The 19809-nt window shown below is 44.5% G+C and overlaps 1 protein-coding gene across 1 annotated transcript in view; it reads right to left on the reverse strand.

The window, feature by feature from the left end:
- Positions 1 to 18328, reverse strand: part of trak2 (trafficking protein, kinesin binding 2) — a 65464-nt gene extending 47136 nt beyond the window's left edge. The window contains exons 1-3 of the mRNA XM_055638363.1: positions 17859 to 18328; positions 10465 to 10773; positions 7688 to 7882 (exon numbers count right to left, since the gene is read on the reverse strand). Of these exons, the coding sequence (XP_055494338.1) occupies positions 7688 to 7882; positions 10465 to 10519 (250 nt within the window). The 5' untranslated portion in view covers positions 10520 to 10773; positions 17859 to 18328. The remainder of the gene's footprint in view (positions 1 to 7687; positions 7883 to 10464; positions 10774 to 17858) is intronic.
- Positions 18329 to 19809: the final 1481 nt, after the last annotated feature.

Below are 19809 nucleotides of genomic sequence, written 5' to 3' on the forward strand. Positions count from 1 at the left end.
TTTTAAAAGGGATGAAAAGACGGACAGCTGCAGGCTGGGCAGCAATACCCGTACAGGACGGCGCCCCCCTGTGTTTGTGTTTAATCACAACTTCTCGAAAAAACGACACGGCAACGGTAACATTTTTACATATTCCGATAGAGATTTTTTCTGTGCAGTCCAAAGTCGCCTTATCTGTAAAATTCATGCTATTTTTCTCATTAATAAAAATGTTCAAAAATACTTTGAATTTAAAATGGTTTTTACTTTAAAATCATTCCTCAGAGCTTCCAACACACTTTGATACAAAGTTGCAAGACAGAAACATTGGCAGCAACACTCTGAACATTTCAGCTCAATTGCATCTCACATCAAATGCACCCGACATTGCAGCAATGTTGCCATCATAGCTCCTGGCAGGACAGGAGTGGGAGGGTGAATTGGTATTGCAATTGGGAATTGATTTTTTTTTCAACTCCAGTGCTGAGGGAGGCTCTCGCTCTCTGCCCCTCACTCCCTCTCTCTCTCTCTCTCTCTCTGACCCTCTCTCTCCACCGCCCTCCCTCTCTCACTGCGCCTGCGAGTTAGGGGCTACGCGTGAGTTAGGGGCTACGCGTGAGTGGATAGGGCGGAGGATGGGGTACAAGGAGCGAATGAATAATATTAATATAATATCACGGGGGGTGGTTAGTGTGTGTGTGTGTGTGTGTGTGTGTGTGTGTGTGTGTGTGTGTGTGTGTGTGTGTGTGTGTGTGTGTGTGTGTGTGTGTGTGTGTGTGTGTGCGTGCGTGCGTGCGTGCGTGTGTGTGTGGGTGTGTGTGTGTGTGGTTAGTGTGTGTGTGATGCCGCAGGCCACCCCCTCCACCCATCGCCCATAACCGCGCGTGGAGGGGACGGGACCCAACGGGTCCCACTTGGTCTAGTACCTATTAAAAGTCTGATCATGTGCGTGTGTATATGTGTGTGTCTTTACATCTTTGCGGAAAAAATACGCGGTTACGATAACATTCTTACATATTCCAGTTGACATTTTTCCCGTCGAGGCCGGGATCACATTATCTGAAGATTTTATCCTTTATTTATCGACATTACAGATTAAAGTTGAAAATTGTCAAAAAGGTCTAGTATCAAATAAAATGTTAAATTGTCCTCAGAATCTGCACAGATCAGCTGGCAGGGGTATTCATGAACATCCTTATTTTAATCGGAGGCTTCCACCTGCTTGAAAATCAACATCATCCTAGTGCTAAAGGATAACAAAGTAGTGTGCTTTAATGACTACCCCCCCCCAGTCTAACATCCACCAGCATGAAGTGCTTTGACAGACTGATCACGACGAATTTCAACTCCAGCGTCCAAAATAGCCTTGATCCACCGCAATTCACCTCCTACTGCAACAGATCCATGGCAGGTGCCACGATCGGCCCTTTACACATTGCTAGAACATCTGGTTAACAAGGACACCTCTCTCTGTCTCCTTTTTATTGATGACAGCTCCATCTCAACATATGAATTCCAACCAAACTCATCTCCTGGACAGCACCCACACCCCATCGGCAACTGGATCTTTGACTTCCTGGCCCATAGACCATAACCAGTAGGTTGGCAAAACATCCTTCACAATAATTCTCCATGATAATAAATTTGCAGATTACATCACTGCAGTGGACCAATCAAGACAAAACAGAGTACAGGAAGGGGATAGAGTGTTTAATAACATGGTGTTAAGATAACTATCTTTCCCTCAATGTCAGCAAGACATAGGAGCTAGTTATTGATTTCAGGAAGTGATGTGGAGTACACATCCAATCTGCAATCTTGGTGCTGAAGTGGAAGATGGCCGGGAGCTTCAAGCTCCCAGGTGTAAATATCACGGTAGACCACAATGATGTTACCACCAAGGAAACACGTCCTCAGAAGGTTAAGGATAACCAATATGTCTCCAATTATTCTTACCAGCTTCTACAGATGTACCCTAGAAATCATCCTACCTAAATGCATCACAGCTTGGTAGACCAACTGCTCTGCCAAAGTCAGGAAGAACGCAGTTCGCACAGAATGTTATAAATGCACCCCAGGACATCACGCAAAAACAGCACTCCCCTGCCCTCAGCCTAATGTATACGGGAGCCAGCCTCAGGAAACCAGACAACAAAATCAAAGACCACTCACGTACCGGTCACACTTTTTTCTCCTCTCTCCCATTAGGCAGTAGGTAAAAATGCTTGAAATCTTGAAATAACTCAATCAGGTTCAGGAACTGGTTCTTCCCCAACTTTTATGAGACTGGTAAATGGATACAGAGATTGGTTGGCAGGCAGGAATCAAAGAGTAGAAATAAACAGGACCCGTCAGAATGGCAAGCAGCGGCAAATGGAGAGCCACAAGGCTCGTTGCTGGGGCCACAACTATTTATAATATATATTAATGATTTAGATGATGGAATTAAAAGTAACACTAGCAATTTGCAGATGAGTGGCAGTGGGTTGCAGTGTCTATGGAAAGAAGGAATAGGCAAAGTTTTGGGTCGAGACCCTTCTTCAGACTCTCTCAGACACCTCCTCCAACTTATCCTTGGCCATGACCCCACAGACGAACACCAGGCCTTAATCTCAAGCACCATCACTGACCATCACTTCCGGCTCCCTGCCCACCGAAGCCTCCAACCTCATCGTTCCCCAGCCTCGCACGGCCCGATTTTATCTTCTCCCCAAATTAAAATTGAATTAAAAACCTGTGCTTCAGTCTCATAAGTATGCTTACAACTCCTAGCTCAATTCTCAGTTCCCTGCTGTTTTATATCTGCCAAGTACTTGTCCCACGTCCAGTACTACTTGCACAAGCACTGCCTCCTCCAAACAAATGCTGGGAATGCCACGATTTATCAACTGCGAGTCCCAGCACTACTACTGTCCCTCAGCCTTGATTATGTCTCACTCCCTAGTCATTGTGAAGTAGACAATGCAGAATGTTATACTACTACTCCATCACACAGACCATCCACTCACCCAGATACTCTACTTTGAATCAATCAGTCAAAATGTTTATGCATTCCTTCATTGACGACATTTCAGGTCTGAACCCGAAACCTCGCCAATTTCTTCTCTCCATAGATGCTGCCTCACCCTCCGAGTTTCTCCAGCATTTTTGGTCTACCTTCGATTTTTCCAGCATCTGCAGTTCTTTCTTAAATATCTAAAAAGTACCCTCTTCCTGCTTTTTCCCCACATCCTTTGATTCCTTTAGCCCTAAGAGCTAAATCTAACTCTCTTGAAAACATCCAGTGAATTGGCCTCCACTGCCTTCTGTGGCAGAGAATTCCACAGAATCACAACTCTCTGGGTTAAAAAGTTTTTCCTCATCTCAGTCCTAAATGGCCTACCCCTTATTCTTAATCCTATCACTTTATATCTTCCGTAAAGTTATTTACCAGTCCATGTTCTAAGTTGCACTATTTCGTCATGTCAGTGCTCGCTCGTATGCGCTGGGCACTCGTGTTCCAGCAATTTCAAAATTTCAACATTCAAACCTTTCAGCAACCGAATTCTTCTCACTCTCGAAGCTCTTCCAGTTCTATTTCTCTCAGAAATACAGCAGTGGGACTTTGCCTTAAGCTTCCTGGAATCCAACCACACCTTGTTCCTTTGCTCCTGCCTCCTTGTTATCTGCCTCAGTTACAAATTTTATTTGCTAGTTCTCCCTTAAAACCATTGTGATATCGTACATTAAAAAAGTGCGATTCAAATTTTTGGTCTCGTTATTTTTTCGGTCAGCAGAGCAAATAGGTGTACTGCTGAACAAAAACTGCTCAGATTACATTCCCACATTGGATCTAACGCAGTTTACATGGCAGTAAATTATTTTGTTTTATCTGTAAAGCAATCCATAATGCAGCCGAGTTTCTAAATCACTACCAATATCATAAATAGACCAAACTGGAGGAGATTCTTGCAAGGTCATGTTGGAAGAACAGTACAACACAGCAACCATACTGTTGCAGTTCTTCAGCTGATAATTCTATTTTTAGTTGAATACAAGAAACTCTTATTGTACTGCCTGGTAAATTGCAAAAAAACATCTGCCCTGCCTTTCTTCTGCTAGTTATTTTACTGTAATTCACGCAGTGGAGAAAGCTGGAGACTGTAGCAAGTGGGAATAGCTGGCACGAGTAGAGGCTGCACAGGATTCACCTGCACAGAACTGCACAGCCTCATTGCCTTTGAACGTGTGCCCTCTCCGTGTCGATGATGTGCTGCAGTGCCAGGCCAGGTGTTCTGTGCGACCAGTGTTGGCTGAAACTTGCTTGTTGTCCAACACACATTTGCTACTTCCCACCAGCATCAGGAACCTAGCCGCAATGCATTTGTACCCATTCCCTTTAAGCATCACTCAGTGGAGCCCATGAGGGAAAAAGCTTCAGTTAACCAAAACAATTTAATATTTATGGTCCACAGCTGGCTCATTTCCTCAAGACCCTACTCATCAACCAGAGTGCGATGGAGGCTCAGTCGCTGGCTGTAAGTTCTCTGAATATTAAGGAATATAGAGGGAATAGGAAAATATTTTTTTGTGACTCAGGATCAGCCTTGGCAAAGCAGGCTCAAGGGTCTGTGGCTTGTCACTATTTCTTATCTTTGCGAGATCTTGCAATGGTGACTGTAATTCGACAAAGTTGAGTGCTATAAAGAGTTTTGAGTTGGCCTGTGGTGTTAAAAGTTATATAAATCAGTCTAGTTATCATCTCTGTGCAAAACAAATGTCCGAAGAGAATATCTATACAATGCATTGTTGCTGCTCACTATAGTTTATTCAGCAATGACAACCAGAGAGTCAAGGATAGTGTCTAAACTCTGAGACTTCCCATGGAATATCTCATCCATCACAGTTCAAGGCTACCATCACCGTGTTCTCAGGGGGAACTAGGAATGGATAGTAAATGCCAGTGACACCTTTATACAAGAAGTGTGAGGTATTGCATTTTGGGACGTCTAACAAGGGCAGGACCTACACAGTAAATGGTAGGCCTCCGGAAAGTGTTGTACAGCAGAGGGATTTAGGAGTGCAGGTGCATGGCTCCTTGAAGGTTGAGTCTCAGGTAGATAAGGTGGTCAAAAAGGCTTTTGGGACATTGGTCTCTTCATCAGTCAGTATTGAGTATAGAAGTTGGGAGGTCATGTAAATGAGCGGGGCAGGCAGGGCGAGACCGAAACATCATCTATTCCTTCTCTCCAGAGAGGATGCCTGCCCCAGTGAGTTATTCCAGCATTTTGTGTCTACCTTCAGCAGTTTATGCTAATAGTTTTAAGAGTATTCACTTGCCACTAGGGGACACTAGACTCCATATATTTGGCTTTTGCAACGAAATGTTAAGAGCCTGTCCCACTTGGCCGTCATTTACGCGACAGGCTGGTAGTGACTGTCGCGCGCATCATCATGTCGTCTGGAGCGCATGACGTCATTTGAAGATAGACACAAAATGCAGGAGTAACTCAGCGGGACTGGCAGCATCTCTGGAGAGAAGGAATGGATGATGTTTCGGGTCGAGACTTTTCTTCAGTCTGAAGAAGGGTCTCGACCCTAAACGTCACCCATTGCTTCTCTCCAGAGATGCTGCCGGTCCCGCTGAGTTACTCCTGTGTTTTGTGTCTATCTCCAATCGTCTTGGCCCCGCCCTGGGAGTAGGAGTGGGGGCGGATCCGGCTCCACAACAGCCGTGAGCCCCAGGCTGAGCTCGGCGATCGCTTGCCTGCTTCAGTTGCTGTTGGGAGGTGAGAAGTAGTGCCGCGCCAGGGTCTTGGGCCTGTCCCACTTTGGCCGTCATTTACACGACAGGCCTGTGGCGCGTGAAGATTTTGTGCAGCACGAAATCCTGGCGCGCTGCCGCGCGCAACTCCACACTCCTCCACGCCACTCCATGCGCCCGTCCCTTGCTACCCACACGCTACCAGGTTCCGTTAATGGCGCGCAAATGACGGCCAAGTGGGACCGGCCCTTTACCGAATCTTGCACTTGACCAAAGATCTTAGAGCTCTAAGATCTTTGCTCTTGACATTTGTTGTCTAAAAAAACTTTGCTTCTCTGCAAATTAACTATGCTGCAAAGATCAAGGGAAAACAAAGTCGCTGTTCAAATGATTCAAGTAACAAATGGATTTTGGAAGGAAAATGAAAATAAAAGACGCTGGAAAACTGACAGTCTGACGCAGAGTTTGTATTTGGAAGGACACTAGTTACTTCAAAGGAAAATTTTGCATTGATAGAGGGACTTTCAACTTTGTTTTCAGGTTTTAGTTTACATTATAGCCAATTAAGAACTTTTGATGTGGAAACACTGTAGTAACATTGGAAATGGTCAGTGAAAATGCAGGGAGCAAACCTTCTACAGACTGCAATGCGATAATGACCAGATATGATATGGTTTGGGAAATAAATATTGCACAGAACACCACCCTACTCATGTTCAAAATAGGTTTGTGGGAAATCACTTCCAGAGTGCTCAACATCCTTAGTGCTGCCAGTCTGAATGTTCAGGAGTCTTTGGAATTGCATTCAGCCTTTTGACTCAAACCCAAGTGTGTTATCAACTGCGTCAATTCTGACATGTCTGATCTCTGGTTATCCACCCACTTAATAAGCACAACAGTTTATTCCTATTTGCTCTCTCAAATCCTTTGTCACAAGGATTTCAAAATTGAAGTGGATATTTGCCAGAAATTTTGAAAATCCCAAATACATGAACATGCAATAATTGAGTTATTTGCCATCAGTTGAATTTTATTCTGAATGAATTTGATAATCTCTTGTGCAAGCTTTCTAAAACTAAAGCAATACCAAAAATTCCACACTCACCACAGAGAGTGGTGAGTCTGTGGAATTCTCTGCCTCAGAGGGTGGTGGAGGCAGGTTCTCTGGATGCTTTCAAGAGAGAGCTAGATAGGGCTCTTAAAAATAGCGGAGTCGGGGGATATGGGGAGAAGGCAGGAACGGGGTACTGATTGTGGATGATCAGCCATGATCACATTGAATGGCGGTGCTGGCTCGAAGGGCCAAATGGCCTACTCCTGCACCTATTGTCTAAATACATCATTACCATGGCCATACTAAATCCAGCTAGTATTCGGGATTGAGCAAATTTAAATACGATACAGACAAGAAAAGATACTTAAGTTTAATTCAGATCGATTAGTCATGACTCCATTTGGCATGAGCTCCCTGGTTTTGCAATGAGATATGGCATAGGTTGAATACACCATGAAGTGCTTAACTATACTGCAGCTTGAAATGGTGCCTGGACATTAGAAATTAATGCAAATCAACTTATTATGTGATGGCTTTATTCCTTCAGACTTGTTAATATTTATCCTCCAAAAAAAACAGGTTGCAACATCAATGCGATAGTGATGCATTAACTGGTGCCACCTTTCCATTGAAATCTGAAGGCAAATCTCAGAATGCAAAAGATCCCCTGAAAATATTTTTCCCCATCAAACTATCAAATTGTTTGCTGTGGCATTGTAATTGCTAACAGGGTTTGCTTTTTACATATAATGCAAATTAAAGTCAATAACCTAGACAGAAAAATAATGCTATGGGTTTGATCACCAACCCCCACCCCCTTTCCATCACCCTACCTCCAAGGCAAGCCATTTGCCTTTTGAACCAACACAATAAATCATTCAATGAAAAGTTACCATGACCACGTCACTTACTCATGTAGCGGAAAGCCTCCTCAGCCTGAGTAGGAGAAAGCCCACTGGATGCATGGCCAGGATGCTCTGAGGTCTGCTCCCAGTCCTTATTCTGATAGAGATAGAGCGACTCTGCTCGTAGATGATACTGAGGTAGCTGGTCTTCAATCAAGCTCACAAGTTCCACCTCAGGCAACTCCTCACTGCTGCACACATCTGGTGACAGGAATATACAAAACGATCAGGGGCATCTGATTATACTTTGAGAGTCACATTTTCACATTTCTGGCAAAGGCATATCACAACTTGTCAATAGAAGACAACACATTTTTGAAGAAACATATCTAAGCAACAATGATTGAATTCAGAAACATATCAAGTAACACAAAATATCCAGACAACAGGCTTAAAGTAATATTTTGTGGCATCAGCTGAAAGACAGACCACATGGTCAAACCCTTGTCAGTGGTTACGAGGGCTGTCACGAGATGTCATGGGGTTAAGGGGAGTGTCCTGCTACATAAGTATATCTCACCTTGAGATCACCCCCAGTCAACAGGTAGCTGAGCTCGAGAAAATACCCTCGCTCACTGCAGCAACAATGACAATTATGTTAATGGATCAAACTTGCATGTAACACCTGAATAAAGCAACTGTTTATTCACCACGTTTGGTGCCACTACATTGGTGACCCCGACGTTCCAAATTGTAATTTTGGATTTCTCCCGACACACGCACCCTCAGGAGACCTAATGTCTGCAGCCTGTAGCCCAGCCCAGCGATGCTGCCGCAAACCGGCCCTACCGTAAGGTATGCCGCAGTCCACCCTGGTCAATGGTCAATTGCTTGACGGCCGCCAATCTCTGCCGCATGACCCGCCCAGAGCAGACCACCAGGGCTGAGAGGCCGCGGCTGTCGCCGTTCCCCCACCAGCTGCTGCCCACCGGAGCTGTGATGCCGCGGCTGCTGTCGCTCCCCCACCAGCCGTCGCTCCCCGCATGCATCCGCAAATTACCTGGGTTGGGCGCCTCAGCCGGCCGCCAAGATGGCCGCCGTGGCCTACTGCCACATGGCCACCGCAGCGATTGCAAAAATGGCCGCCGTAGCCGGCTGGAAGAGACGCTCGACCTTCCCCGACTGCCGTCAACATCGCCACCTTCAGGTCGGCTGCCGTCACTACAGCCTGCCCGCTGTCCACAGCGCCACCTTCCTGCAGCCTGACCGCCGGCAACCGCGCCACCTTCAGGTCAGGGGCTGTTACTGCAACCCCTAGTTTTCCAGCACAGCTTCCCATCCTGCACCTTGGACACTGGACAATTTGAACTTTCCTACCACTCTGCACTTGATTGCTCACTGTAGTTTGTTTTGTTTCTTTTCACTTTTTTTACACTGTATTACCACGCCAGGTTTTGCGTTCAGTCTATTTATTTATTTAAATCTGCCTCCCCCCTCTTTGTTTGCATTGTCGCCGACGTCTCCCAGGGTGCCGTATTTCTCGGAACAAAATCCCCTGCTGGTCGAGGAGTTGCGACTGTCTCGTCCATCCGGCGGCTTTTGTATTGGTCTCCTCACACCCCTCGGCATACGGCCAGGATGGCCCACAGCCGGAGCATCGACTGTGCCGGCGGGCCCCACCATCCCGACCCACGGCCGGGGTGCCTCGGACCCACAGCAGGAGCCGCCCTCGACCAGGCTTGCACATCTTCTTGAAAAAGGTTAGCGCGTTCTATTCCCTCCTCCGGTTCTGGGGGGTCCTGTGGCGTCAGCTGATAGACAGACCACTTATGGTCAAACCCTCGGCAGTGGTTACGAGGGCTGTCACGTGACGTCATGGGGATAAGGGGAGTGCCCTGCTACATAAGTGTATCTCACCTTGAGATCACCCCCAGTCAACAGGTAGCTGAGCTCGAGACAACACCCTCGCTCAGCTGCAGCAGCAATGGCAATTATGTTAGTGGACCAAACTTGTATGTAACACCTGAATAAAGCAACTGTTTATTCACAATGTTTAAGAGGGAACTGCAGATGCTGGAGAATCGAAGGTTACACAAAAAAGCTGGAGAAACTCAGCGGGTGCAGCAGCATCTATGGAGCGAAGGAAACAGGCAACGTTTCGGGCCGAAACCCTTCTTCTGTTTATTCACAATGTTTGGTGTCGCTACAATTCCATCATTTAATAATGGACTGTATGATAGTAAATATAAGCAAACCCGCTCGTATTTACCTGATGCCGTTCAGATTTCTAATACAAAAGCAAAAACAAAATCAATGCTGGAAATCAAAATCAAATGGAAATGCTAACCAGCTCTAATGAAGAACAAAAAAGTAAATATTTCAGATCCATGGCTTCTTAATTCTGATGCTTCAGGCTGAACAAAGATAGATACAAAAAGCTGAAGTAACTCAGCGGGACAGGCAGCATCTCTGGAGAGAGAAATGGATGACGTTTCGTGTCAAGACCCTTCTTCAGACCATTCCTTCTCTCCAGAGATGCTGCCTGTCCCGCTGAATTATTGCCCTCCATAATATTTACATTACATATTGCCCTCCATAATATTTGCTCTACATATTTTGTCTTCTTTATTATTCCAGCTGATTGGTGACCCTTTGATCCCTAGTGCAATGGCAACTCATTTATTTCTCCACTCTCAACTAGTATTCAATGCAAACATGTGAAATCTTATATTGAAAAGATTATGTACAACGAATGCTGGATAATAAACCAACGCATTTGAAGGAGCGAAGAAAAAAACAAAAATTTTTCTCATTCCAAATTAAGACCATAATTTTATTCTTACCAGTGATGGTCCCCGTCTCTTTTTGATCCACATTCATGGGTTTATTTTCTGGCATAACTTATACAAAGGCATTGTGGAAAATTCCCTCTAGTAAACTCCCTCCGCCATCCAAACAGCTTGAATAAACAATAGATGACTCAATGCTTGAGGAAGATTATGCGTGTCATCCCATATAATCTTTAGAATTGCTGAGTGGATTTGCATTTAATGTTCATTGCAGGTCACATCCCATTCAGTTGAAAAGGAGGAAGTTGGGTTGGCGATTCTCAAAAATACAGTTGAAGAAAGCTCATAATGCTCAGTCGTCACCTGCAGCAAATACAAAACACAACTTGCATTTAACACCAATCTTTCAAAGTTCTACTTATATAATTCCAGATGGATAATATCAAAAAGACATAATAATTTATTAGAGTACAATCTCTATTCACTGTGAGTGACATCAACATTACAATGGCACAAAAGGAATTTACTAGTCATAGCTCGCTTTGCAAGTATAATTTCACCACAATTATAATCAGGAATAAATCATTCCTCAAAAGCTGCACAGTGGCTTTTAGAAGGAAAACTAATAGGAGGTTTTTGCCTTTACATTGAGGCAAGTATTATGGTGCATGCAGAGTCAACTCCTTTTTACTTTGTAGACAGAAGTATACACCTCTAGACTTCCTAAACTGCAAAACCTACAAGAAATGCAGAGAGGATGGTCAACTTGGATACAATAATGATCGCATAATGGGACTGTTTGTCACAAGATATGGCCGCATGATAACCAAAGGGAAACCAAAAAATAATAAAAAATTCAGGGGGGTAAATTCGAAAGGAATGTAAAAATGAGCAGGGTAATATCAGTGTAAAGAGAAAACAACTACAGGAAGATGGCACCACTTTTCTCTTTCCTATGAAGATCTTGAAGACTGTGGTGCCAGCTTGATGCCAGGTTTAAGGACTTCCTTTGACTGGAGAGAAACCTACAAGAGAAATAGGAAACATCCCCCTGGGGTGGTCAACTTGGATACAATGGGAATGATCACATAATGGGAATGATTTGAAAGTTATTCCAAAGATATGGCTGCATGATAACCAAAGCTGGAAACCAAAAAATAAATAAAAATTCAGATACTGTAAATTCGAAACAAAAACAGAAAATGTTGAAAACACTCAGCAGGTCAGTCAATATCAATGGAAAGAGAAACAACTAACATTTCAGTTTGAAGATTCTTCCTCTGACAACCTTTTCTCTTTCCACAGCTGACTGAACTGCTAAATGTTTCCAATATTTTCTGCTTTTGTCTGGGAACTAAATAATTATGATACTGGACACTGTGAAAGAATAGGCAGAAAGAAAAATGAGCTGAGTTAATTCTGTCAATAAAGGATGAGATCACTACAATATGATCTTGAATTTGAACGTCAAGATGGAGAATCAATTTGAGAGAAGGAGCAGCAAGAGAAAAACTTCACTAGTGGTTGTCCCTAGCCAATAAAGGTAATTACAAAAGTACAAAGGCAGAACTAGTCAACAAGAATTGGGGAAAAAAGGATTCAGAGACAGTTGATCAACATATCTCAAAGGTATTTTGCATTAAATCTGATATTACATATTTGCTGATGATATTGGCTCTTAGCAAAGCATATAAAAATAAAATGTACTTGGAGGATGCTTCCTTGCTAAATTGGTTTTACTAACTTTAGCTTTGACAGTGTTTTTCTCATTATACAACAACTATTAATAAACCTGACGCCAAGTGTAACATGTACTCATCTGCTGAGATTGGCGTAAATTTACTGCTAAAATATCAGATAAAACAATGTTCACCCTATCTTTCCCAGAATATGTCGCTGGCAGTGGATACAGGAGATAAGATAGTGTCGACTTTGCAATAGTCACATTTAGAATGAAGTATCTATATAAATAGCTTCTATGAGCCAGTGAAACCACAAATAAGGATCAAATAAGGAAGCGCCAACCTCAGCTCATATCCGCCTCTCCCACCAGGCCAACCGACAGCCTGGACCGACAACATCAGCGGCCTCAGACCCACAGACCGTGCCAATTCCAGCCCAACCCCGATCCAACTCCAGAGGAACCCGCTCCCCGATGGGCTGCTATGGGGACAGGTGCCAGTTCGCCCATGGCCTCAGCCGCTACCCTAAGTACAAGCCGTGACAATAAAACACTCTTGACTCCTGACTACCGTGCACACCAGGGAGGAGACGGGGACGGCCCAACAGCAACTTAACGACACATACAGCGACAGAGAACCGACCCCGACTACGGACGAAATGCAAGCCTGCACACAATGCAGCACCACCATTGCCAAGACTGTTTTATAGCTAGTGACCTATGACCTGGGCATGCGCAGTCGGAAAACCGAAGTGCCTATAACATAATAAAGCACCACAAACCACAAGGACATTATCAAACAAAATTTGGCACAAACAGCTGTTAGGGTTTGACCAAAGTTTGATCAAAGATGCTAACTACTCACTGGTTTAAGAAAATTTCCCTCCGTTTAGGTTATTTTCACTCTCTCCCCTCTGGATTGTGACCACCCTGCCAAAGACAATAGTTTCTCACTGTATGCTGACTGGATTTTTCACAATTTTAAACATCTCTATTAGATCCCCTTGCAATGTGCTATTTCAAAGAGATAACTCCAGATTCTCCAATGTAACTAAAGTCCCTTAAGCCAGGTGTAATTTGACCAAATTATTCCTGCACCTTCTCCAAGGTCTTCACATCTTTCCTAAAATTTAGTGCCCAGAAGCATACACGATACTCCAGTTATGGGCGAGTCAGTAATTTAGGAAGATTCATCATAACTCTCTTGTTCTCTATGCTTCTGTTTATGCAGTCCAAGATTCCATATGCTTGGTGTTAAAAATCAATTGATAAATGGTCTTCGAGCCGACTCATTAATTGTCTCCTCTTTCACATGTGCTGCCTGACTTGCTGTCATGCAAGTGTTTATTTTATCTTAGATTGCGGCATCTTCAGTTTTCTTAATTTTCTATTCCCCTAGATTCCTCTGCCTGGTCTGTGTTTCTATAATGCTGTGATACGGCACACAAAGAGATTATTCAATCTGATGTGCATGCCAATCTAAAATTAAATAGAGCTAGATAGGGTTCTTAAAGATAGCGGAGTCAGGGGATATGGGGAGAAGGCAGAAGCGGGGTACTGATTGGGGATGATCAGCCATGATCACATTAAATGGCTGTGCTTGCTCGAAGGACCGAATGGCCTACTCCTGCACTTACTGTCTAAATATTTGTTTATCTGGCTTTAGACTAGTTTGATACAGCTTTCCCCAGTAACATTTCATACAACCAAGATAAACAAACAACCCACTTTCTTGATGATACACAATGACATAAATAATAATAATAATAAATTTTATTTGTGGGCGCCTTTCAAAAGTCTCAAGGACACCTTACAGAATTTAACAAGAGTAAAAAACATATATATCGGAGTAAAATAAATAATAAAGACATCACCAACACACAAATTAAAGACAGAATTCGACCCAAAGACAAAAAAGTCAAAAACAATGTGAAGAGAGAGCAGCGACAGCTAAAGCGCGCCAGCGTACACTCTCCCTTCCGACAGCCATCTTGGACACAAACTAAAATAATCATTTACACTCAAAAATCATCCCCCCACAATAAATAAATAAATAAAATCATCCCCCCCTCAATAAATAACCAACATAAAACAAAGGAAATCCTACTTCAACCTGCAAGATCCACCCAGTATTTATAACTTATCTACACAGCTACATATGTCCATTTACAGCAGAGCGTTCGTCTCTGGGCATTCATTTCATTTCAGCCGGGTGACTACCCTTACAGCAAGAACAAGAGTATTATTAGATCAGTTACTGCATTAAATAGAGAATATGCAGCTAATGTTCAATGCTGCACAGCAAGAGCATAACCAAATTAAGAGATTAGGTACAACAATTCTGTAACTTCACATGCATCCAGAAGTAGTGAATAGACACCAATGATGTGCAAACTAATTATAACATTACTCTTCATTTTTAGTACGTGAGATCAGGAAAGGATATTTTCACAAAAGTATTCTTCACATTGAAAGCAATGGCCAAGCACTTGATATTAAATAGAACCATTATTCATTAGATGAAGCTTGCAGGTAATGGATCCAGGATAAGCCTAAAAATAAAATCAATACAGGCATCAAGGTCCTGCCCTAACAAGAATTATCTGACACAATTCACCACATTAAATGACAAGGCCGGCAGGAAAAAAAAAATTATTTTGGAGACAAGATGAATGTGCAATATGCACATTCTAAATGATTGCAGGGAATGAATCCCATCATCTAAAGCACTTTACATGTCACACCTCGAGTCATTAATTTATCTTTAATTTAACAGAAGAGGTTCTCATAGTCTCAACTTAAATTATTGCCTGTGCAATTATATTGAATCAAGACAAACAAATAGAGATTCTCTCTGATTGTAGAATATTTTAATAAATTAGTGAGAAGAATCTATTAAAATGGCACTGTGCGACACGATAGTCAGCTGTATTTAATGATATCTTCCTCTTCAACAGCAACGACCTGCATTTCTATAGCATCTTTAATGCATAACATCCTTTGCAGGAGCATAATCATATGATAAAAGCACGTTGCACTGAAGGGTAAAAGGTCATCAAAAGCTTGGTCAAAGAGGTAGATCTGAGTGCAACACGGGATTAGATTAAGCGCAAGTCAGGGGCGGGGTGGATGCAGCCGACACTGCAAGCAGCCGGGGAGGCAGCCCAAGCCGGGGATAGCGTGGCCAGCCATTGATAGGTCAGCCTGTTATAACCAAATCCGTTATAAGAGGTCCGTTAAAACAAGAGTTTACTGTATATTAAAGCATGCTGTAAATAATATTCCTAGGATGGGAATTCACTAACATCCCAAGTTAAACATTATCTCAATAAGATTGCAACCTGTTTGAATATATTCCTGGAGGTTTCACCACATAACACCTCAACACTTCCACTGGTCCGCTGGACACATCCATCCTCATCTTTCTCACCAACTAGAAAGCAAGTTCAATTGGTTAATTCTTGAATATCATACAGCTCTTTTTCCCATACTCTAATATTACACTCAACAAAAATGTGATGAATCTAGCCTTTTTTAACAGCCTTCCACACTTCCTTCCCTGCCCCATCACGACCACCTTGGTAGCTCAAAGCCAATTCCTAGGATTAACATCAAAAGCAGAAGAATTCTAAAAAAAATCCCGGAGCAGCTGTGACCATCATTATTGGTGACATGGCATGCATAATGCCTACAGTTTATTCTGCCACATTCAGATTCAGAATAATGTTCTAATTTACAGGATTACGCAAAAAAATAATTTGCACATATACATCATTGCACCTACAGCAAAAGGACATTCACATCCTTAAGCATAAATAGGATGAGCAAACTAAAGATACATCATAAGAAAATAAAACACCCTTGATAACAAGTTTGTAGGAAGGAACTGCAGATGCTGGTTTACACCGAAGATAGACACAAAATGCTGGAGTAAGTCAGCGGGACAGGCAGCATCTCTGGAGAGAAGGAATGGGTGACTCTTTGGGAGAACAGTGAAACTAGTCGGAAAACCAGGATGGGAGAGAGAAAGCAAGGGCTATGCAATCTCCCGGTTGTTAAACACTGTAACCCCACCCCACCCTCCCATACTGACCTTTCTGTCCTTGGCCTCCTCCACTGTCAGAGTGAGGCCCAACAAAAACTGGAGGAACAGCACCTCATATTTAGGTTGGGTAGCTTACAACACAGTATGAATATTGATTTTTCGAACTTCAAGTAACCCTTGCTTTCCCACTATATCCTTCCCACCCCCATCCTAGTTCTCTGACTAGTTTCACTTTTATTGATTGTATGCCTCGTTCTCATCTTCCCCATTGCTACCAATGAATCATTCTACGTTTTCCTTGATCATCATTCTCTTTGATCTGTCAATTTCACACCTTACCCTTCCATATCTCTACGTCTTCCTCTCCCCTGACTATCAGTCTGCAGAAGGGTTTTGACCCGAAACATCACCCATTCCTCTCTCCAGAGTTGCTGTTTGTCTCACGGAGTTACTCCATCATTTTGTCTCTACCCTTGATTACAAACCAGTGATTTTTTTTTGTTGGCACTGCAGCATTAACAATGTTTGGCTATCTTCTGCTCATACTGCGGGTACCCATCATTACCCAAGGAAGGGGAACTGTATATGCTAAATTCATACTTTCCATAACCTCCATGTCAAAAGTACTTCTGTGAGGTGCAGACAACAAAACACAGCAGTAACTTTGGATGCTACAAATTTATATATAATTGCTGGTGATGAAATGATGAATAAATATAATCCAGGGCATGGGGGATCTCTTAAACATGACACAATACCAGTTTGACATCTTCCCATGCCACCAAGGTGATGAGGAAATAGGATGGAAACAATATGGAGGCAGAAAATAGCAGAGGAGAGGGGGGTGGGGGGAGGGATGGCAGAATGGGGGCGATAACAAATACTTGGTAGTAAAAAGGGTTGGGAAAGGAGCGTTTACCAGTAGAGGCGATGGGGATGAGAGCGTTGACTTGTGGAGTAAAAAGCAGGCGGTCGGTTGACGAACAGTGAGGCGAAAGGATAACGAGTCAAATGGTGAAGCACGAGAGAAATGGGGAAGGGGGAAATGAGAGAGGGTCAACTGTTGGAGCATGAGGGAAGGGGAATAGATAACGGATGGAGCAAGAGGAGAAAAAAACCGGGATGGAGGGGGGGAGGGGGGAGAGGGGAAGGGAGGATTAAGGGTAAAAAATTGTGGGATGACCAGTGGTGGCGGAGGGGGTTGACCAGTTGAGCTGGGGGCATTGAGATGGCTCGGCAGTGTTGAGGTGCAGGAAATGACCTGTGGAGCAGAGGAGGGAGGAGGGAGGAGGAGGAGGAGGAGGGAGGGGGAGGAGTGTCGACCTGCGGAGCGAGGGAGAAATGGGGGGGAGAGAGGGGAGGGGAGGGGAAGAGGGGAAGAGGGATGACCGGTGGAGTGGAGAGTAAGAACGGGTAGGGTGATCAGTGATAGCGGGGGTAGAGGAAGTTGAGCTGTGGAGTTGGGGGGCATTGAGAGAGTAGGGCGGTGCGTGATTGTATGACTGTGGATATTGTATCATGATAGCATTAAACCTTGTCAACAGGGAGAAACGTTCCCTGGAATCGAGGAGGCGGTGGTAAAGAAACGGTTTGCATGGAGCTCTCACGAGGGATGACATTGAAAGGTAACCGGGAGAAGCTCCACGGTACGACTGACACGACCAGTGCCGACAATCGCCGCCGCCGCCCAGACGCCTCCCCGCAGTCTTCCCCCGGACTCACAGTCGGTATCAAGCTCGCCATCAAACACCGGCCTCCAACCAGTCCGGGTCCCTTTGGTCCACGTCGGCTGCTCAAATCCCGGCGCGGAAACCGAAGGACAGCCTTAGCAACCAGCGCTCCTCCACTCCCGTCACAGCCGTCATCAACTCCCGACCGCCGGCTTCACTCGTACTCACACAGTGCGAACAACGTCATCACATGGTGACCACCGCGACGCGGGGACCACATTCATTATTGGAGGACAGGGCCCACTGAGCGCCGAAGGATGCAGATGACACAAGGGAATTGGTTACGCCAGTTCATTTGCATATGGGTGAATGTATTTTCTTTTAAGGAGACAAAGAATAATCAGCTAAAGACTTATCAAGCGTCTCTGCTCTTTTGTAGGTCGTGTTCAACTAATGAACCACTGTCATGCTTCATCTATATGGCGATTTGACGAATCGCCTCTATCCAAGTCGATTATATCTCACCTCCAGTGTGGTAACCTGAAATGCACACCGGTTTCCAGTTGTGACCAAACCAATATTTTATGAAGATAGTCTGAAGAAGCGTCCAGACCCAAAACCACCTATCCATTTTCTCAACATGCTCCTTGACCCGCTGAGTTACTCCAGCATTTTGTGTCTATCTTTTGTATAAACCAGCATGTGCAGTTACTTTTTACTAAATAATCTATATACTTTTAAAACTCTGTGTGTGTGGGTGTACGGCATTTTGCCTTTGAAACATATTGCCTCAAAAACCTGACGCAAAAACGCGGAGATTTTTACAATTTCGGTAGGGATTTATCTTAGGAGTTCAGAAATTCACTCCTTGGTCAATTATTTTGCCAGATCTTGAGCTGCTGACGTCACAATGCCCACATTCCCACCAATCGAGGCCCACCCCCCCCCCCCGCCGCGGTGGACTAATGCCCCGCGGCCAGCCCAAGTACGCTCGCGCCACGCCTCCCGCAGCTGGACTCCCACACCTGCCCACCTGCCCGCTCACTCCTACCCCCCCCCGTTCTCAAAATGCTCTGCAGATCGGGAGGTCACCGGAGGCCACCGGCTTGCTTCTGAAACCACTCCGTCTCCCCCACCCGATGGTAGAACACGACGGCGGCAGTTATTGTCTCACGGGGCATTACTCACCGAGTTCAGGCCCACCCTCTCCCTCTCTCTCTCCCCATCCCTCCTTCCCTCTCCCCGTCCCTCCCTCCTGCCTGCAAACCCAACGTGCTGCCAGTCCCGCCTCTCGCAAGTCCTTTGATAAAAACCTTGCGACCCCCCTCTCTCTCTCTCTCCGACCCTCCCTTCTCTCTCTCCCCCTCCCCTCTCTCTCTCTCTCCCCTTCCCCTCTCTCTCTCTCTCTCTCTCTCCCCCTCCCCTCTCTCTCTCTCCCTCCCCCCCCTACCTCTCTCTCTCTCTCCCTCTCTCTCCTCCCCCCCCTCCCTCTCTCTCCCCTCCCCCTCTCCCCCCCCCCCCCTCCCCCCCCCCCCCCCCCCCCCTCCCCCCCCCCCCCCCCCCCCCCCCTCGGTCTAGTATTTTATAAAGATATACCATAATAGTTTAGTCAAAAATGCTGGAGAAATAGGTGACGTTTCGGGTCGAGACCCTACTTTAGTCTGAAGAAGGGTCTCGACCCGAAACGTCGCCTATTCCTTCGCTCCATTCGATTCCTTCGATTTTTCCAACATCTGCAGTTCTTTCTTAACCATAACAGTTTAGATCAATAAGATAAATCACTGGATTTTAAAGTTTTACGTAATGAGTCATTTCTGGACGAATACTTGTGAGCACCTTTTAAGCACATGCAAGAAACTGTCCTAATACAAGATACATTTATTTGTCACATGTATAGAAACATCCCCAGAATGTATAAGCACCACTTTCCTCAAAATAAAGTTAGCCTGTCAGGTTGGTCAAATGGTTTCCTACTTCCCAACAGCCCAGTTGGTTAAATAGCC

Source organism: Leucoraja erinacea, chromosome 7 (assembly GCF_028641065.1).
Source record: "Leucoraja erinacea ecotype New England chromosome 7, Leri_hhj_1, whole genome shotgun sequence".
NCBI classification, from domain to species: domain Eukaryota; kingdom Metazoa; phylum Chordata; class Chondrichthyes; order Rajiformes; family Rajidae; genus Leucoraja; species Leucoraja erinaceus.